This window comes from Haemaphysalis longicornis, unplaced genomic scaffold, assembly GCF_048455015.1.
Source record: "Haemaphysalis longicornis isolate Haplotype H1 unplaced genomic scaffold, Haemaphysalis longicornis Haplotype H1 scaffold_8, whole genome shotgun sequence".
NCBI lineage: Eukaryota > Metazoa > Arthropoda > Arachnida > Ixodida > Ixodidae > Haemaphysalis > Haemaphysalis longicornis.
The window spans coordinates 22,176,344-22,198,917 of NW_027526445.1; the positions used below are offsets into that span (position 1 = coordinate 22,176,344).

At 46.8% G+C, this 22,574-nt stretch overlaps 1 protein-coding gene across 1 annotated transcript in view; it reads left to right on the forward strand.

Annotated features, from left to right (window-relative positions):
* Window positions 1–1,354: 1,354 nt before the first annotated feature.
* LOC144148212 (uncharacterized) overlaps window positions 1,355–22,574 on the forward strand; it is a 34,669-nt gene continuing 13,449 nt past the window's right edge. Inside the window, exons 1-2 of the mRNA XM_077679794.1 lie at window positions 1,355–1,611; window positions 2,636–2,868. Of these exons, the coding sequence (XP_077535920.1) occupies window positions 1,471–1,611; window positions 2,636–2,868 (374 nt within the window). The 5' untranslated portion in view covers window positions 1,355–1,470. The remainder of the gene's footprint in view (window positions 1,612–2,635; window positions 2,869–22,574) is intronic.

Below are 22,574 nucleotides of genomic sequence, written 5' to 3' on the forward strand. Positions count from 1 at the left end.
GCACTGCGCACCGACCTCGTATCTCCAATACGGCCACGGGGAGACATCTAGCTACCAGTTGTATCGTACTTGGCTTTCGCGGCGTGCAAGCCGATAACGAGCCCCACTGTCACACCCTCTCCCTTCTCTGGCTGCGCATGCGGCTATATAAGCAAGCCCACTAAAGCTGCGCGCGGTCTGCTTTGGCTGAGCCACTTCATGTGTCGTCTTCCTGCCACCCACACATGATACATGGTGTCAGAAGTGTCAGAACCGCCAACGCAACAAGCATCAAGGAATGGACGCCATAAAGCCACCGGGACCACTGCAACTGTCTGAAAACATCAGACGCAACTGGGAGCTCTTCAACCAACGACTCCACCTGTTCCTGACGGCGACTTCGGCGGAGAAACCCAGGACAGAAGCGGTCAAGGCAGCGATCCTTCTCAGCACCGCTGGCGAAGAGGCGCTGGAAATCTTCAACAACTTTACCTTCCATGAAGGTGAGCGAAAGGACGACTTCCCCACGCTGGGGCGCAAATTTTATGAGTACTGTGTCGAGCAAGGGAACGAGGTTTACGAGCGACATCGGTTCCGCGTGCGGGTCCAAGATGAGGCAGAGCCTTTCGAACGATTTTCCCGAGAGTTAAGGACGCAAGCTAAGCTTTGCTATTTTGGGGGCCTTGAAGAGTCTATGATAACGAACCAAATTGTTTTCGGGACCAAGAACAAGAACACCAGAAAAAAAATGTTGCGGGACAAGAACCTGACTCTACAGAAAGCAGAAGATATGTGCAAAGCAGCAGAAGTAGCGGAGCAACAAAATACTGCATGGGCTAGTGAGCGCGTACAGGTTGACCTTGCCCGGCGGAATGAACGCAGCAAAAAGCAAAGAAATCGTTGCACGCAATGTATTAAGAGCCATCAGTCATGCAGTGTCTAGCTAACGAGAAAGTGTGCTACGCATGCAACAGGATGAATCACTTTGTGTCCTGCTGCAAGAACAAACAGGTTAACGATATTCAGAACGACGCGGACGATCATTTCGACGTGCTTGACATTAGCATCTGTGGCATCAAAAACAACGCAGGAAAAGATTGGACAGTACGCGGTAAGGTGTACTGTTGCGAAATTGAACTGAAAGTAGATACGGGTTCTCAGGCGCACCTTATTCCGCTCAGCGTCTTCAAACGCATGTCAACAACAGCGGCATTGGAGGAGAGCAACGCAGTGCTCACCGCCTACAATGGGTCCGTAATCAAACACCTTGGCGTAGCGACCACAGCACTGGAGATAAACGGCGCAAGGAAAGAAACCAATTTCTTCATCGTTAAGAAAGGGCGGCAAGCAATTGTTTGCCTGAGCACTTGCCGTGAAATCGGCCTTATCCCGGCAACCGTCGATACTATCGGACGAAGCGGAGCAGAGGCGCCCGAGACAGAATTCGCGCACCTTTTTCGAGGCACTGGTTGCGTAAAAAGAAAATACAAGATGGTTCTTCGGCCAGACGCTGTTCCAGTCGTGCAACCAGCAAGGAGAGTGCCACTGGCTCTGAAGGAACCATTACGTGACGAACTCGCCCGCATGGAGAAAGCAGCCATCATCGTGAAAGTAGAAGAACCAACTGAATGGGTGAGTCCACTGGTTTCTGTACGCAAGAAGAACGGGTCGCTCAGAGTACGCATGGACCCAGGAGAAGTGAAGAAAAATATATTACGTGAGCATTACACTATGCCCATCCGCGAGGACATTGAAAGTGAGTTGTCAGGGGCCCAAGTCCTTTCGCGTCTACATGCAAACTCCGGATTTCATCACATACCACTTGATGAAGCTACATCGCGGATCTGCACGTTTGCAACACCGTTCGGGCGATATCGCTTTTTAAGGTTGCCGTTCGGAATTTCATCAGCCAGCGAAGTATTTCAGAAAACGCTGTCCGAAATTTTTGAAGGTGTACCTGGAGTACGCGTGTACGTAGAGGACGTCCTGGTGTGGGGAGCTGACAAAGCTCAACACGACGAACGTTTGCGCGCCGCTCTAGAAAGGGCAGAGAAGGCAGAGCTGACCTTTAACCCAGAAAAATGTGTCTTCGGTGTGAGCGCAATAACATTTTTGGGTGACGTGATCAACGCACAAGGTGTGCTCCGCAGCGCCGACTTGATCAAAAGCATCCGAGCTATGCCCGCTCCAGAAGACAAAAATGCAGTGGGGAGAATGATGGGAGTCGTAAATTACTTCCGCAAGTACATGCCCCGACTAAGCGACAACACGTTATTGTTGCGGAGCCTCGTAAAGGGCGATATCACTTTCGAGTGGACTGCAGCTCACGCGCGCGAGTGGGAAGCCGTATGCGAGGCGTTAACGTCTCCTCCGCTGTTGGCTTTCTTTGACGAGAAAAAAAGAGACAAAGCTGGCAGCGGACGCCTCTGCAATCGGAGTAGGTGCTCTGATAACGAAACGCGATATTCCCAAATCGAAAAAGAAACGCTCGGCACCGTGTTCGCGTGCGAAAAATTCTACCAGTTTTTATACGGCCACAAGATTCTTATCGAGACCGACTACAGGGCGTTGCTTGCCAGTGGGAAAAAATATCGGCGAGATGCCACCAAGGCTACAGCGTTTCTTTGTGCGCTTGCTCAAGTACAATACTTTGCAGTTCGTTCCTGGCAAGGACCTGCTCCTGGCTGACATGCTGTCTCGCGCGCCTGCCTTCGCTTCAGAGCCGGCAACAACCGAAGACGTCGAAGTCCACGCAGTTCAGGTCGTCTCCGGAATAGTAAGCACACCAACGAAGCGACGTCTTCAAGTTGAAACTGTGGCGGATCCTTACCTAAGTTTGGTGATGCAGCAGCTTTTCGAATGTCGACCTGTTGAAGGGGAATTACGCCCGTTTGCCGCCGAGCTATCAGTCATCGAAGGAATATTACTTAAAGGATGCAAAGTTGTCATACCTTTGTCCATGACAGCTGAAATGCTAAAGAAAATACACGCCGGTCATCTCGGAATGAACAAATGCAAGGCAAGAGCGCGTGAATTAGTTTTCTGGCCTGGTCTTGACGGCAGCATTGAATCGATGATTTGTTCATGCAGCGCATGCCAGAAACATGCGTACAAGCAGATGTCCGAGCCACGTGTTCTTCGGCCAACACCCAGTATGCCGTGGTACAGAGTAGGCATCGATATCTTTTCCTTTGCTGGTGACGCATACTTGACAGTGTACGACGCGCACTCCAACTTTCCTGAGGTGGAAAAGCTAGCTACCACGACAGCACGAGAGGTAGTAGAGAAAACTTCCGCTACCTTCGCACCCTATGGGATCCCTGGACAAGTACGTACAGACAATGGGCCTCAATTTGTGTCAAAAGAATTTGCCGACTTCGGAAAACGGTATGACTTCGAGCACATCACTTCGAGCCCGCGATTCCCTCGGTCCAACGGATTAGCGGAAAAGGGGGTGCAGGTAGTCAAGCGAATCTTGAAAAAGACTACAGAGTCGCGTGATGATTTTTGGCTAGGTCGGCTGTCGTATCGGGTATCTGCATTAGAAGATGGCCACTCACCCGCACAACTATTACAGGGACGGCAACTGTGCACCAACATCGCGGAATACAGAGCGGAGCTCGGAAGCGCCGTAGTAAAGCATAGGCATCAGGACAAAGGCAAGGGCATCTGCGTTTCACACCTTTCCATTGACATGCACCCACATTACAACGGGAAGCAGAGAGAGCTGCGATCCCAGGAACACAGCCACGGGGAGCTATGGTTTCGGCCGCCAGTGACTGCTCTTACAAAATTCGCACTCCCTGCTCCACTCGAACCAAACACTCGGAGGAAGGCGAAGAACTGGCATTGCGCTAGCCGTAGCAGCAACCCAAGCGCGGAAAATGACTAGCGATTCCAGCCAGTAATACTCACCTTTGCATAATGAAGAATGTCCATCAGTAGCGTGGAAATTTGGGCTTGTTGGTTCATAACTTACAAATATGTAGCGCAGAAGACGAGAGACACAGACAAGTAGACACACACGGTGCTAACTTCCAACACCTTTATTGAAAACGAAAACACACATATATAGGCAAGAATCCCGTGACGTACCACACATGCGTACATCAGCGCGAACGCAAGTAGGCAATCTCTTTTTCTGATAATTTGATATAAGTCGAACTTACACAAGAGCTTCCTAACCTGGTTATCTTTTCCGCCTCAATGATTTCACGTGTAACGCATGTACAGATTGCAAACCATTCCTTGATAAATGTGTTATTATTGGTAAGAGTAAGGACAAGTGTACACGTGAAATCATTGAGGCGGGAAGGATAATCAGGTTAGGAAGCTCTTGTGTAAGTTTGACTTCTATCAAATTATCAGAAAAAGAGATTGCCTACTTGCGTTCGCGCTGATGAACGCATGTGTGTGACGTCACGGGATTCTTGCCTATATATGTGTGCTTTCATTTTCAATAAAGGTGTTCGAAGTTAGCGCCGTGTGTGTCTACTTGTTTATGTCTCTCGTCTTCTGCGCTACATATTTGGAAGAATGTCCAGCGTAGGGTGTCTTTACACGCCCTAAGACAAACTAAAACACCACAACCACCTTGATATGGACCTCTCGCACGTATGGCACTACAACGCAGTGAATAGGTAAAAAAAAAACTGCACGTGGTCACACCCACCCAAAGCCCCAGGCGCACATTCCACAGGCAACTCCAGATATCGTGTCTATACATGCCCAGGCGTGCTTGACCACTAAAAAGGGGAAAGACGAAGCCACTCGATAGCCGATCGTTCACTCATCAACGTGCAACAAGTGGCGTGGAGACACCTGGGATATACAGTTATCCTAACCTAGCCCTCTACTGGATCTTCCACTCGGGGACACACAACGGCGGTTGTTAACACTGCCCCAAGCTTGCAAGTTTGGTTTACATGCTATGGAAATGCCCCCGTATACAGAGACGTGACTTCGAAATTTCTAAAGGTACATTCATTATCCGCAGTAAGAGCAATAAAAACCCGTGCCTCCTGGTTGTATACTTCCTAGAATTTTTCAATCCTGAAAGTTCCGGTCGACAAATTTTGATTTCCTTGCACCTAAAGTTAACACTAAATGAACATTTGTAGGTCTGTATAGATGCGTGTGCTAAAATTCACTTTTATGTATGATTTAAGACAACCTATAGCGCTATAGTGTTAGCTCTCTGACTCTGTTTTTGTAACGGAGAAAAGCATACAAGATGGAAGGTTACAGATGTTTAAATGCGAAATCAATAACAGGTCCATTCAGCACATGAAGATCCCCCCTAATCAATACCACCAAAACAGATCGTAAAACGGCTTGCGGCCTACAGAAATAAAAAGCAAAGTAATAGAGTTAAGAATCAATAATGAAAAGTTGGCATGAGATTGGAATTATATACTGGTGTCTTGAATTGGGTCCAGTACGTATCCCCGACATCAGTGTGTTCTGGTTCCAGGTGACGTTGGGCCTGGTGAATGCGTTGAGGCTCTTTACTTTGAAAACGGGGACACCCCGTATGTGCAGCTCAATTTACAGCGATTTTTGACTTTGCTGACACGTAATGAGGGTCAACAGAAAGTAGTACCCACGGGGTAAAAGTGTATATTAGCATGACGACGTACTAACTCAGAATGATTAGCCAGCGACGACTACTGCAGTAATCAGAAGAACACAGCTGCTTCACCAAATTCCATTTTGCTGCAATTTCGCATACCCTCCCACAATTCTCCCGTTCTCGCTCAAATGGCGTACCAATGACGATGACCGCTGTTGCCAGAGGTTCATGGGAAACTCAGTCACTCTGAAACAACAGCCAAAATTTAACATACAGAGTAGGACTGGCGACTGATTATGAAAGGTGATGTCAAAGTTCGCAGTGAATTGACCAGTTCCTCTTGGCTCTGATGGCAATATGCCCGCTCGAAGAAACACTCTGTGGCATTATTTTTTTATCGCACAACTTGGCCACACGGCAACAAAGTAATGGAGGGATAAAAAAAGAATGTGACGGTATGCCAGTGGCTTTATGCACTACAGTACACTGTATGGGCCACTCTCGGCAAGACATTTCAACAGATGCTTCCAGAGAGGGCCATGCCTATAATTCGACGCTGATTCTTTTGTATTCCGAAGTCACAAGATGTGGTTAGGTGTCCTCAAACTTTTACTCTTCTCACTTGCGATTAATATATTTGGACACTTGAAGAGATTTCAGTAAAACCAAATTTTCGTTCTTTGACATACACCTACAGGGTAAAATTTATTACCCTGAGGGGTCATTACTAGTAAAAGTTCTATGTGCGAATATGTTTGGACACTAGAAGACATTTCAGCGAAACCAAATTTTTGTTCTTTGACATACACCTACAGGGTAAAATGTAGTAATGGGAGACGTCATTACTAGTAAAAGTACTCTGTGCGAATATATTTGGACACTAGAAGACATTTCAGCGAAACCAAATTTTTGTTCTTTGACATACACCTACAGGGTAAAATGTAGTAATGGGAGACGTCATTACTAGTAAAAGTACTATGTGCGAATATATTTGGACACTAGAAGACATTTCAGCAAAACCAAATTTTTGTTCTTTGACATACACCTACAGGGTAAAATGTAGTAATTGGAGACGTCATTACTAGTAAAAGTACTATGTGCGAATATATTTGGACACTAGAAGACATTTCAGCGAAACCAAATTTTTGTTCTTTGACATACACCTACAGGGTGAAATGTAGTAATGGGAGACGTCATTACTAGTAAAAGTACTATGTGCGAATATATTTGGACACTAGAAGACATTTCAGCGAAACTAAATTTTTGTTCTTTGACATACACCTACAGGGTAAAATGTAGTAATGGGAGACGTCATTACTAGTAAAAGTACTATGTGCGAATATATTTGGACACGAGAAGACATTTCAGCGAAACTAAATTCTTGTTCTTTGACATACACCTACAGGGTAAAATGTAGTAATGGGAGACGTCATTACTAGTAAAAGTACTATGTGCGAATATATTTGGACACTAGAAGACATTTCAGCGAAACCAAATTTTTGTTCTTTGACATACACCTACAGGGTAAAATGTAGTAATGGGAGACGTCATTACTAGTAAAAGTACTATGTGCGAATATATTTGGACACTAGAAGACATTTCAGCGAAACCAAATTTTTGTTCTTTGACATACACCTACAGGGTAAAATGTAGTAATGGGAGACGTCACTACTAGTAAAAGTACTATGTGCGAATATATTTGGACACTAGAAGACATTTCAGCGAAACTAAATTTTTGTTCTTTGACATACACCTACAGGGTAAAATGTAGTAATGGGAGACGTCATTACTAGTAAAAGTACTATGTGCGAATATATTTGGACACTAGAAGACATTTCAGCGAAAACAAATTTTTGTTCTTTGACATACACTTACAGGGTAAAATGTAGTAATGGGAGACGTCATTACTAGTAAAAGTACTATTTGGACACTAGAAGACATTTCAGCGAAACCAAATTTTTGTTCTTTGACATACACCTACAGGGTAAAATGTAGTAATGGGAGACGTGATTACTAGTAAAAGTACTATGTGCGAATATATTTGGACAATAGAAGACATTTCAGCGAAACCAAATTTTTCTTCTTTGACATACACCTACAGGGTAAAATGTAGTAATGGGAGACGTCATTACTAGTAAAAGTACTATGTGCGAATATATTTGGACACTAGAAGACATTTCAGCGAAACCAAATTTTTGTTCTTTGACATACACCTACAGGGTAAAATGTAGTAATGGGAGACGTCATTACTAGTAAAAGTACTAGGCGCCTACACAAGTTTACCACGGAGAAATATTTTTACGGAAAATTACAGGCTTATATATCGTGGTGTACGGCTGACAATAAAACCATTCAAATTGAAGGCCTATGTTTCGCCACTTGATTGGCAAATCATTTCAACGCAAAAGGTGTTTTAGCTTATTCCTTTGCATTAGACTAGCTCTTTTGAATGTGTACTTCTCTGGCAGTGGTCCTTCTGAATACAACATTTGACAATTAGCTCAGCTGTGGAAGATCAAGCTAGTTTTATGGTATCTGCAATTAGTATGGGGACGCAGTTTTGTGTTTAGTTCTGTCGCACCGTGCTGTCAACAGTATAAGCTTTCTATATCAAGTTTTCCTCACAGGAAAGCCAGAATGGGATGTGCACTATACATAACAGGCAAGCCTGGGATGTTTTTCTCCTATTTCTACCGTTTTGTATGCTCCATTTTCTATACACGATATAATCACTTCCTAGCACTCATCTGGTTAAACAAAAAAGTAAGCAGTGCAACAGCAGATAATGTTTTCATTCTGTAACACAAATCTGCAGCAAAAATAAATAAGTGAAGGCAACAAAACAATAAAATTAGATTCTACTAGTCTTCCCCAAATTCCCCAAACTGTAATGAGACAGGCGCGTCCTGACTACTGATGCGATTGAGAGCGCAAAAATGAAGTTGAAAAAATAGCCTGTTTTACAGCATCAGCAACCCAAACAACAATTGTGATGTTCCATGCCACCCTGCATGGTCATTAATTGCATGCAGCTGACAGATTTTTGTAACGGAACTTGTTTGTACTAGCACCTGGTGCACCAGCATACTTCGAATCCTTCTGTGCACTTTATTTCTGGCCTTCACTCTTTAGCGCTGTGAATACCGACGGGATCGAGGTGAAGTTCAGAGCACGGGAAGCGCTTTATTGTTTTTTGACATCACCCACGGTCATCATCTTCAGAAAAAGTTGGCTTTCCTGCAGTGCATTTTGGGTGGTCTACAGACACACCAGGGCGACGCTAGAAGTTTTGCTTTATTAATTGAAACTTGACTAAGTACAGTGTGTGCATGAAGCTTAAGCATCGTACATGAGCCAAGCCATTACGAAAGGATTATCGGTTAAATCCTGGCCAAAAAACTAGAGAGAGAGAGAGAGAGAGAAAACTTTAATGAACACTAAAGAGGTTAGCCCCACAAACAGCGGGGTTTGCTACTTCAGATAGGGGTGAACATAGTGAGGTGAAAAAAAAAGAGGGGAAGAAGTGCGCACCAACAATGCATAAGAGGGAGAAGAAAATAAAATCAGTTCGGAACGTAGAAAAAATTTCAAGTACTAGGAGAAAAAATCTGAGGATCCCAAGTTTAAAGAACATCGGTTAGTCCCGTGTAAGACAGTAAAGTTTAGAGAGCCTTTGTCCCTCGCGCCACGTCAGTGTGATTTTGCCACGGACCAACAAAGTGACGCAGCTCTAAAGAGTGTCCTCATAGCAGTTGCACTAGAGTTCTTTTAGCTGTTTCGCGTTGAGTTGTATGCTGCGCGCAGTAACACAAGACATGATGTCTGTCTTCACACAGAGCACAATGGCAAGTCCTCCCAGCCTATCTTAAAAAGAAAACTACCAGTGAAGGCAACGTTCATGCAAATTCGGTGAAGGACACCCTCAGTTTTCGTTTGTAGACCTCGCGGAAACTGGGAATTGCACTGAGGGTCAATCGCTTGTAGAGGCAGGGGTAACTTACGAGGGTCCTGCCAAGCTGATAACTGCTGTTTCCATCCAAGCGCATTCACGGCCGTACTTTCGTCTTGTCTGGAATACGGAATTCCAATAGACACAAGCAGATTGTGCGCCTCTTTCGCTCCCGCGTCAGAGATGACGTTCCCCTGGATGCCGGAATGACCTGGTTGCCGTTCAAGCGAGATGCGGTGCCCGTCTCGTAGCCCTAGTATGTGCAATGCGTTAGGCTTACGCACAAGTTGGCTGCAGCGGTGGGATGGCTTCATCAGTGCTTGCAAAGCAGGCCGCGAGTCGTTTAAAATCAGCCATTGTCGAGCGGGACTATTGGTGATGTGAAGGAGTGCTGCCCTAATAGCAGCTAACTCAGTGAAGGTGGACGGCGTATGGTGACTGAGTTTCTCTTTCACAGTTAGTCCCACCGAAGGAATCCAAACTCCAATGGCACACGAGTCAGACTTCACGGATCCGTCTGTATATACATGAACGTGGCCAAGATAACGCGAACTGATATAATCCAGCGTGTAGTATCGCAAGGCTGGCTCAGGCAGAGATGATTTCTTGCCTATACCTGGTATGGTGAGGCCTATATCCCATGGTGCAGCTTTCCATGGTGCAACGGCAGGCTTGCTTGGGCGTTCGAGGTTGCCGGTAAGAGGCTCCGTACATGCGGGGAAGACAGCTGTGCTAGAGGATGGTCAGCACACCGGGTTACGTGATGGAGGCTGGTGCGAAAGAACACTTGGGCTTGGAGTGTCTGGGCGGACATACACCTTGCTTCGCAGAGAGTTGCATTCGTGGATGTGCACCTTGGAAGGCCCAGGCAGATGCGCAGAACTTGCGCCTGTGCACACTCTATCACTCTGAAGTTTGTCTTAGACAAACCAATCAGCGCTGGGAGGCTGTCCCGCAGAAGGCCAAGGAATAGTGTCTTATAAAGTCGTAGTAGCGAAGGCACTGAGCAGCCCCATGTTTTTCCTGTCAGCATCCGGAAAATGGGCACAAATAAGAAGGATCACAAAAGCTCTAGTTCAATCACTCAGGTTGTAAGCTTGTATAATCTAAACTTGACATTTTATTGTGACCCGCCACGGTGGCTCAGTGGCTAAGGCGTTGCGCTGCTGAGCACGAGGTCGCGGGTTCGATTCCCGGCCGCGGCGGCCGCTTTTCTGATCGAGGCGAAAAGCGAAAACGCCCGTGTGTTTGAGATCTCGGTGCAAGTTAAAGATCACCAGGTGGTCAAAATTAATCCATAGCCCTCCGCTACGCCGTGACTCATCGCCAGTGTTGCGTCGGCGCATTAAACACCACAATCAATCCAATAAACGTTTTATTGTGGCAGTCGTTCATGCTAAGAGGAGGCGTGGTAGACAGACGTGGGAACCAATTAGCAGAAACGGCCGTTAGCAAGAAGTTGATGTGTTTATATAAATTAAAATATTTAAAAAGTAATGGTATGAAATTTTCGTGTTACGTTTTTCTCATTGCTGTGAGTGCCGACGAGCCCAGGAATCATAACGTGGAACATTGGATGGTAAATAATTATTTTGAGCGTTGTTTATTCGTTTTAGTTTTGGCTTCTACAAAACGAACACGAAGGCGGCCGCCATGCGAGAATGGCACTCTTGATGTCGTGGTTCTCATTTCGTCATGGTCAGTGTGGAAGCACTGGCTAGATTCAGCAAACAGGGCTAGGCTGGCTATTGTCGCACGCGCCTGGGCAGCACAATATCAGTCCGAAACGTGTGACCTGATACACAAGGCAGTGGAGCGTGCGCCATCAGCAGCCAGGGTGTTTGCTAAGTCACTGACGCCCTGGTGTCGGAAGTTTGGGACGAAGTGCATGGCGCTGCCTTCCACGCATCATGCTTCACAAAGGGTGTTCACTATGAGCTTACTCGTGCATGCAAAGATTACAATTGATATAAAATGTTTTTAGTGAGCGTTTGCTAATAACATTTCATATTGCCGCGAACCATGCACTGGGTTTGTTTATGTTTTGTTTTGGCGGACCGGCTGTGCCGGGCTGTGTTTATTTTTATACCACACGTGTTTTCTATTTTGATTGGGAGAACGTTTCGAACTAACGTTAACAGCCTAGAATAATCTCCTTTGATCTACAGAGTTCTGGATGAAAAAGAAGGTTCGAGAAACACTTGCGGCCAAACAAAGTACCGCCGGACAGACGGCGTGGGGTGGAATTCGCCGATGCTCGACTGGGCACGTCACTTTGTTGGCTGCTACTTCACCGCCTGTGTTTTCGTTGAGTTGTTTTGGGAGCACAACTTCACTTCACTACACTTTTTTGTCTTGAAGACAACTGCGTCGTCTTTGGCATCGTGACATCTGGTGGAGCTGCTGGGTAGGTGCACCCTAAACGCTCTGCAAGTCGTCAACCAAGCCCAACTCAGGGCAGCCACCGACAGCAAAGCCGAAAGCCAGAGTTTGGACTACCTGCAGATAAACGGAAGGCGGAAGACGTCACGACCGGTGCCATGAACAACCCATTCACGATGACCAACGCATCTTGCACTCCTGTAGTTCTGCAGCAACCCTGGTAACCAACATCACTTCATGGGTCACCTACGGTAGACCCTGAGGAATGGCTGGGGCATCTCAAGAGGATCCCAACGTTTAACCGATTGGATGACGACTAAACACTCAAGCAAGAGTTATGCAGACAACCTGGGAGTTATTCAAGACCGAGCTCTCGAAAATGTTCACGTCTCTGGTACGCAAGAAACCGCCAGAGCAGCTGCTGCAGACACGCACGCAGCACCCCAATGAAAGCGTGCTCGTGTTCGTTGAGGATCTCAAGCGAATTTTAGCCGTGCGTTCCCAGAAATTAGCGAAGAAAAGAAACTAAGGTTCCTGATGCGAGGGGTTAAGCAAGGGCTCTTCGCATGTCTTGTCCGTGACCCCCCGAAGACTGTGTCCGAATTTGCGTCTGAGGCGGCGTGTTAGAGAAGGGGCTTGAAATACGACCGAGGCAGTTCACCTCCAAATTTATGCGCTGGTTTAAGAGTTGATTGGTGCCGCTGCCATTAACTCCGACACACTACGTGACATCATCCGTGCAGTGGTGAGGGAGGAGCTGTAGAAACTTTTTCCGACGACGCCACAACCTGAAATCGCTTTCCTGACTGCCGTGATCTGGGAAGAAGTCACACACCCTATGGGAACTGCCCGTCCGAAGAAACCCGCGAGATACAGGCTATAACCTACTATGCGACTGTTCGATACCCCGCCCTGTTCGATCCCGTCGTAATGAAGCTCCGCCAGTACCACCGCTCACTGTCGCCGCCGTCCACCATGGCGCCGTCCGCGGCCCAAATCCAGACGCCCTGGAAGACTGACGTTTGGGGAACCACCGATTATCGTCCGCTTTGCTACCACTGCGGAGAGGCCGATCACATCTATGGTTGCTGCTCATACAGGACACTCGGACTGCGTGGTTTCTCCGTCGACGCACCTCACCCTCTCCCCGGGCAACGACCACGTGAGATCGACAACTACCTAGCTCAAACGAGCCGAGGCCCTGCCCGTTTCAACCATTCGCCGTAGCCCCGCCCATACCAATCGCCGAGGCCACGTAGCAAGGCTGAATTCGTGTGTGGAAGGTCCTCCAGCCCACGTAGGGCAGACTAAAATCACCAACTTTTGCAGGAAAATGTACCCGACAGCGGAAAAATTAATTCCCTCCAACGCGACGACTCGCCGAAGACCATATTTCACGACATGCTCTCAGCACGACGTCCCGCTCGAACGCGCACGTGACTCTCAAACACGACGACAGCGACTCGCCACCACGCGTAGCCGACATGCCAAAGCCCAAAAGACGACGATAACGACGACGCATAATGCCCCACCACCAAAACACACAACCCGAGATACTACACCCTGACGCACCCGAAACTCGAGGAAAGCGGCATCCGATGTCCAGTTGGCTATGAATGGGTTTGATGTAGTCGTCCTCATAGACACGAGAGCCGAATACTCAGTAATGAGCGGATCATTCGCTGCTAAGTTGAAGAAAATTACAAGATGGGACAGTCCGCACATACGAACAACAGGAGGCCACCTCGTAACCCCAAGGGGAACGTGCACATCGCGCGTCACAATAGACGGCACGACGTACCCAGCTGCGTTCGTCAATTTCCCTAACTGCTTACACGACCTCATTCTTAAAATGGACTTTTTGAAGGACAACAGTGCAATAACTGATCTGCAGAGAAGTTCGATAACTTTTTCCTCAGATCACTCCACTACGCCGGAACAGAACTCCGAACACCGTGCTGCTGTAAGGAGCGGCGACGATGACGTCACCGTTCCACCCCGCGGAAGCTTGATGATCACCGTCTACTGTGAGGATGCTACCCCTAACATCGACGCTATCGTAGAGAGTGACCAAAGTTTGCTTGTCGACAGTGGTGTCTCCGTCGCAAGAGGCATTGCGCGCTGTAAGCAAGGATTATCCCAAATTTTGGTCCCTAAGTTCACCGAGGAGTACCAGCGTCTAAACAAGTGGGCTGCATTTGCCTTCATCGAAGAAACGCCCCAGAAACAAGTCAGGTGATCGCGGGCGCCAACTTTTAACGCGCACGCGCAAATACTTTCTAGCTTCCGCATTATTTCGACGTGAACCAGGCGGCACAACGAAAAATCGGGGGAAATTATTACATTTGTTGCGCCGCTACAGCGAGTGTTTTCCATCAAACTCAGAATTACGTCAGCCGCACCTAGCGAACCTACGAATTATAACCGAAGATGGTGCCCAACCTACCCCACATTCACCGTACCGCGTGTCGTCGCATGAGATGCTCAGCGATGCTCAGCGACGACATTATACAGCCATTGAAAAGCCCCTGGGCTGCTCCAGTCGCACTCGTGAAGAATAAAGATGGCACATTAGGGTCTGCGTTGACTACAGGCGACTTAACAAAGTCCCCAAAAAGGACGTGTACCCCTGCCACAAATCAACGACGCCCTCGACCACCTGTGCCACGCGAAGTACTCCTCATCGATTGATCTGAAGACAGGCTACTGGCAAATTGAAGTGGACGAGAGAGACCGAGAGAAGCCTGCATTTATAACCACGCACGGCCTATACGAGCTCAAGGTGAGGCCGTTCGGGCTGTGCAGGGCGCCAGCAATGTTTTAAAGAGTCATGGACACTGTGCTAGCTGGCCTGAAGTGGCACACGTGCCTCGTATACCTCGATGACGTTGTCGTATTCGCCGGAAACTTCGCCGAGCACCTTGCAAGATTGGAGTCTGTACTCGAGGCTATTCACACGTCGGGTTTAACGCTGAAGACTAAAAATTGCCGCTTCGCGTACGAGGAACTGAAGTTAATGGGCCACGTCATCAACGCCGCGGGACTACTGCGTGACCCTGCGAAAACTTCAGCCATAGCGAGCTTCCCAAGACCGAAAGACAAAAAGGGCATGCGAAGATTTCGCAGACTATGTGCATACTACCAGCACTTCGTAGCAAATTTCGCACGCATTGCAGAGCCACTCACACGCTTGACGAAAGATAGCACTCCTTTCAGCTGGGAAAGCGCCCAAGAGGAAGCATTCTGCGAGCTGCATGAACATGTGCAAATCCCGCCCGAAATTTTTTATTTCGACAGCCCCGAAACGGAATGCACGCGGATGCCAGTGAAATTTGGGTGCCGTCCTTCGTGCAAAAGCAAAGCAGCTGCGAAAAAGTAATGGCTTATGCAAGCCGTGGTCTATCGAAGGAGGAGAAAAACTACTCAGCCTCTGAGAAGGAGTGCGTCGCAATTATATTAGCGATTTCAAAATTTCGCCTATACGTGTATGGTAGACCATTCAAGGTTGTGACAGACCGCCACGCGCTGTATTGGCTCGCAATTTGAAGGACTCCTCCGGACATTTTCGGTGATGGAGCTCGCGCAATAATTCGACGTTAAAATTCTCTTTGAATTTGCCAGGAAACACTATGACTCCGACTGTCTGTCCCGCTCCCCCGTCGACCACCACCACAAGACTCTGATGAAGACAGCGTGTTCTTCGGAGTCGTGACGGAGAGCGACTTAGCCAACAAGTAGCATGCCGACGCCGACTTTCGAGTCATGATCGACTACCTCAAAGGATGCAACGGCGCCGTGCCTAGAACATTCAAACAGAACTTACCAGCATTCAGCCTCCGCCCTAGTGAAGAATTTCTGCCATGGAAAGAAAAGAAAATATTTTCTTGTCACCCCCGCAAACCTTCGGGAAGAACTTTTTGAGGCTTGCATCCGACGGCCCCCACTACGTCCGGAGATGCCATGACTGCCGGCGACGACCAACGCGACTGACGAGACCCGCCGGACTTCTGCAGCCGATCGCCGTCCCATCGAGGCCCTTCCAGCAGATTGGAATGGACCTTCTAAGGACGTTACCTATGCCATGATCCTAGAACTAGTGGGTTGTCATAGTGACAGACTACATGACGCGCGACGCAGAGACCGCCGCTCTTCTGAGGTGGACTGCGCAAGAAGTGGCGAAGTTCTTCAGAAACCAAGTTGTGCTGTGACACGGGCCCCTGAAGTCTTAATCACAAAGCGCAAAATTGCCTTTACTGCGGAGATTATGCAAGGAATCTTCCGCTAGAGCAACACAGATCACCGAAGAACGAAGGCGTACCAGCCCCAAACGAACGGACTAACGGAACGTCTGCAGAAAACGATCGCGGATATGTGGTTTATGTACGTCGACGTTGAACATAAGACCTGAGATGAAGTGATCCCGTATCTCCCGTTTGCGTACAAAAAAGCAATATAAGAAACTACGCAGATGACACCGTTCGAGCTTGTCTATGAAAAACGGTCGACTGTGATCCTTGATGCCATGCTTCCGCACGTAGAAGACGACCCCAAGGCAGACGTTCTAGCGTACCTTAAGCGTGCAGAGCAGGTCCGCCAGCTCGTTCGAGTGCGTAGAAAGGACTAGCTGCAGGTGGATACGTGACGCTACAGCCTTTAACACGGAGACGCCGAGTCCCGCGCAGGGGATCATGTGAGGGTTTGGACTTCAATCCGATGACGCGAATTCAGTGAGAAGCTTCTGGGTAGGTATTTCGCACCCTACTATATTCTACGACGTGTTGGCCAACTTACCTACGAAGTGATTCCCGATAGTGATTCCGGCATATCACAACGACGCACGCGACGGGAAGTCGTCCACGTGGTTCGCTTCAAAACTTACTGGGCAAGATGGCGGGGTTCTTTGTTGTTGTTTGTTCGGACTGTTACTTTATTTTAGCATAGGGTCGATGAACCATTAGAGAGGAAGCAATGCCGCGAACTATGAATCGTGTTTGTTTGTTTATGTTTTTTTTGCTGCCCAGCCGCACCAGGTTGTGTTATCTCTGTTCGTAGCGAAGCGCGTGTTCGAAAGGGTTATCTCATTCTGATACGGAGAGAGTTTCACCGTAACGTCACTAGCCTGTAACAATCTTCTTTGATTTACAATGTTCTGCATGTAAATCAACGGTTCGAGAAACACTCATGCCGAACGATAAAAGCTTTCAGAGGAGCCACCGTGGTATAAGACTCGCCGACGCTCGCTTTCCTGACTGCTGCTTCGCCACCTCTGTATTCTTTTAGTTGTTAGAGGAGCACAGCTTCGCTACAATAAATCGGTTTTACTTGAAGACAACATTGTCGTCTTTGGCATCGTGACAGTATTAAAAAACGTGCTTCCCGGTTTGTGTCATATCACTACTTTAAATAGGCTCTTCAGGTGTTTGCAAAAACATGTGTTGGCCAATACTTAAAATCAGACCAAAATATTTGCAGCCATGTTTTTTCTTTCCGAAATATACCCTAACAAAACAAGCATTATCATCGAAAAGTACATTAGACAACCACGAACGTACGTTTCTTGTAGAACAGATTACTGTTAAAAATACCTGAGGACCGATCCGAAATTAGGACTTTTAAAAAAGTGTTTTTTCAGGAAATATTCATGACTGGAGCAGTTTACAGGAAGAACTTGTTGTTGCCTCTCCCGCTTATTCCTTTGCAGTTTTGCAGCGTTTTACATTTAGTGTTTGAAATTTGTTGCTTATTATATGGTTGAACTTTGTTGCTTATTATATTGCTTCCCTATGTAACTAAGGTTCTGTGCTTTGTGATTGTCTAATATAATTTATGTTAATAGTGTCAATGTGAATGAAAAGTTCGGCTTGCTTTCCGGCTTAGATTGGTGGCGGTTATGCTGCGCTGGTTTGTACTAATTTTTATATGGTTATTTTCTGTGCACATGAATTCCACACATGTTGGCTGTCAGGTACTGAGATATCTTCATTGTTTACTTGCATTGTGCAGCGTGTACTGTTGAATTGTTATTATCGACTTTCATTTTTGCAAGCCTAACCCCCACACAATGAAGCTGTATGAGAGGGGCGTAGGTATCCAAATAAATAAAAAACAAACAAACAAACAAAAAAATAAATAAAATAAATCAATAAATAAATTAATAAATATTGAAATAAATAAATAAATAAATAAATAAATAAACTTGTATGTTTTAGGACGGCGATCCATGCCTGCTTGGTGAAGTCGGTAAAGGGAGATGATTCGACGACCCGATTTTTAACTTGTGAGGGCTTAGTGATGGCCGTAGGTTTCGGGGGTGAGCAGTCATACGGAGGTCCTGCTTGGGGCTTGCGGAGCTGGCTTATCGTTCGACAAAGATCTTCCTAGCTTGGTGTGCCCCTAAGTGAGTGAGTGTGCATTGAGTGAGGATAGGTGAATACCTTTGCATTTATGGAGGGCGGGAATAACTAGGAATTGCGATTGCCGGTGGCTTCAGATCCATCGATGCGAAGTACTTCGCGTGGCTCAGGTGGGTGAGGGTGTTGTAATTGATGACAGGGGGTACACTTCCTTTTTTGTGATTTTATTCAGCTGCCGGTAGCCAACGCCGAACCTTAATATTGTGTCTTTGTTTCCTCTCTAGTACGACCGACACAGCCCAGAGGCTTTTCAAAGGCTGCATATGGTCGTCGCTTAGCATTTTTTTTTTACTTGCGTCTGGATAGCTTCCCGCTCCTTTGAAGACACGCGGTACGGTGACTGTCGGTGAGGTCGGACTCCATCTTCCGTTATAATTCGATGCTACTATAAAGGTGTCTGAAGTAATTATGAGTTTGATGAAAAACTCGCTGTAACGGCGCCGGAAATACCGTAATTTGTTCCGTTTGTCTTGCGGTAGCGGTGGGTTCACGTCGAAGGGATGTGAAAACTTGATGGCATCATCGCGTGCGCGTTCAATTCGCCGACCGCTATCACATCACTTACGTCTCGCTTTTCCTAGTACAACGCAATTGCAGCGGCCTTGTTGTGCTGGTACTCCTCAATGAAATTAGTGGACGAAACGTGGGATTGGCGTTGCTTAATGTGCGCAATGACTCTTGCAAAGGAGTCACCACGGTCGAAAAGAAACTTTGATCACTCTCTACAAGAGCTTCGACTTCAGGAACCCGCTGCGGTGGCTCAGTGGCTAAGGCGTGCGCTGCAGAGCACGAGGTCGTGGGTTCGAGTTCCCGTCGCACCGGCCACTTTTCTGATCGAGGCGAAAAGCAAAAACGCCCGCGTGTTCGAGCTTGTGGCGCACGTAAAGATACCTATGTCATCAAAATTATTCCGGAGTCCCCAACTACGGCGCGCCTTATCCCCTGAATTGCGTCGGCGCGAAACTCAACACTCACTCACTCACTCACTCACTCACTCACTCACTCACTCACTCACTCACTCACTCACTCACTCACTCACTCACTCACTCACTCACTCACTGACTCACTCACTCACTCACTCAATCAATCAACCAACCAACCAATGAATCAATCAATCAATCAATCAATCAATCAATCAATCAATCAATCAATCAATCAATCAAGCAATCAATCAATCAATCAATCAATCAATCAATCAATCAATCAATCAATCAATCAAGCAATCAAGCAATTGATTGATTGATTTCAGTAGCAGCCTTTTCACAGTAGACAGTGATCATACAGATTGCGCCTAGTGGCACACTGACATGATCAATGGCTATCCTTACAGCAGCATGGTGTTTCAGTTCCAGTGTCGTGGAGTGGTCAGAAGAAAAAGTTATCGACTCGGGATGCAAATCAATTATGGCACCGTGGTCTGCAAAAATGTCATTCCAAGAAATACGTCGCGGGAGCCGTTGGGAAAATGACGAACGCAGCGGAATACGTGATAGCGTCCTTTGTGACGCGCGGGGTGCACGTTCCACTTGGCGTTACCGTCACATCTTGTCGCAACTTTCTTCATTGTAGACGGAAATTAACCGCTCATTGCTGTGTACTAGGCTCCCGTGTCGACGAAGCCGTCGATGAAAACTGGACTTCCAATGGCGCCATCCTCGAGTTACGTGTGCGTCGGGGCGTCGTATCTTGGCTTGTGCGTGTTTTGAAGGTCGGCAAGTATGCGTCGTCATGTTCTCGTCTTCTTAGCGGCAAGATCAGTAATGTCGGGTACGCGTCAAGCCGTGTAGCTGTCTTCGTGTTTGGAAATCACGTCAGTGTTAGATCGGGTTGACGGGCTGAGGGCATGTCATGAATCCAATTTATCGGTGAGGTGTTGCGTCAATGCAGGTTTTTCGTCATTCCGCCGTTGTGAAACTTCACGTTGAGAAGTTTCTGCTTTTACTTTTTCTTGCGTAGGCTAGAGGATCTGCCACGCCTGAAGTCTACGGTGCTTCGATGGCTTGCCGATCGACATAGGTAGGACGATGGGGAATGGTTGAAGCGCGCTGGACCTCGGCTGGGGTTGCACAGGTATGCGTCGATCTCAATAGGGTGCTGGCCGCGTAGGGGGGGCGGTGCGTCGACGGAGAACCCTCACAAACAGGGCCTCATGTAGGGGCAGCGGTGGTAGATGAGGGCAGCCTTTCGCAGTGGTAGTCCAGCGAACGATTATCCGAAATTCTCCTTATGGCATAATCCTCGGCATCCGGTTCTGTACTACACGGGGTTGGGCGGTGGACTGTGGGCGGCGGTACAGCGGGGCCTCATGACAAGTTAATGCAGGGTCGACGAACAGGTGCGGAGTAGGTATTAGCTTCTGGGTCACGGCGTGCTTCGGGCGGCACGGAAGTTCCCAAAGCTCGTTGAACTTCTTCGCTGATAATGTCGGTGCCGGAGGGTACTTCAGGTCGGGACGTCGGTGGAAAACGAAAGTTTCTTGATTAAAATGTCGGGATTAGGGCAATCAAACGCTTTTGTAATATTGGTAAAAAGGCAAAAGAAAAATATTCCAGTATCAATATTTTGTGCTAGACGCTCTTTCAGTGCTAAAAAGGCGGTTTTGGAAGATCTCCCTTCGAGAAAACGCACCTTCCCAAAAGAAACTGTAGCCAGCTGATTGATCTATCTGATCAGCATCGGCAATTAGACAAAACACATGATCGGCTTAGCCCTCCGTCCTGCTTCATGTTCACGGGATCAACAATCCAACCTGCCTAGAACATTACATTGAACGGCACTGCATTCATTCCTGGGCAAGCATTCGTCTTCAGAGTATCTAATATTTTCAACTATTTTTACCTGTCGGGGAAAATGTCTCTGAAGAACCTTATCTCGGCGCTGTGAAAAGAGGAGTTCTGAATCGTCAAAGGCAAAAGACCAAAAAGTATTGGCTTGTACCACCAATGCGGGAACTAAATAAGACGAACAGGATCGACCTTACTGTCCTAGAGAAACCAGGAAGTAAACTTAAAGCTAAGCCACAATGCAGAACATTGCGCGTTACATTGAAAGTCACCGTTACGAAATAGTACCTTCTTATGACCACGAACTCGAGTCTTACAGTCGCGAAGTAACGGTGGCTCAAAGGAACCAGGAGCTCAGTTTGATGATGATCAATTTCAGCCTATATGCAGCCAAGATACCGAATGCTACCGTCAACAAAATTAACATGCAGTCATGTGTAACGTCGCGGAGAGCAAAAATATTATTTATACTCGGAATCACCAAGTTCATTTAATGTGGCGAAAAAACAGCAATCAGCACGGACCAAGGAAATAACGCACATCCACGAGCGCTGATTTGAAACTGAGCAGTTTTAATTGACCAAGGCAATAATAATTATTCTAGCGATTTATAAATAGCCCTAGTAAAGACCATAGTCGGAAGCTCTTCTAATGTGTGTGACAAATCATCGTTAAGGTTAGACGTCACGAAACCTCAGCCACATTACTGTTTTGCGCCCTTGAAGGAATCCCCAATTATTCTGGTTTAATATGGAGAAACACAAGCGCTACAAAACGGCCGCTCTATATAGTAATATAGATAGATGTCGCATTAGAATAATTTACACAACTTGCCGGACACTTCACTCACGCTGAGAACCTGTTCAAACTTTTATGGTGCGGTGAAATTGCTGCCACCGCAATTTCTGAGTTCTCTCGTGTAGGTTAAACTACCATTTCGGGGTTGTAACCACGTCTCTCAAATCTCAAAATTCCTAGGCACTGTCTCTCTGTTACAGGGAACACTGTATGATACGACGACTAAGACCATTGCTTCGCATCATTTATAAAATTCGGTTTGTTGGATGTCTACTCATCATTTTTTTCAAAAGGCGCAGCAGAAATGCTCGATGATATAAACGGAGAGTGTGTGGCTTCTAGCCTCTATATACCTACATGTGAGTAAAAACGTAATACACCAAATGAGTCCCGTATTAGCAGAACTTGTCATTAAAAGTAGTATTGCGGTCGTGTAATAAACTATTAAATTATATTACAAGTTTAAAAAACGTTTAACAAATCAAATTCTCTTTACAGAACCTTTTAAACCTTGATTTAACTTGTGAACTACTTAAAAATATCTTAAAAAAGGTGTGTTTATTTAAACAATTTAAAAATTTCTGTCTTTGCTTTTATTTTAAATGCCATATTTTACATTATTTAAACACGTACGTCAACAGTGAAACCAACCATGCCTGTTTTTGAGCTGAGGTTAGTACAAATATGAAATTATAGTG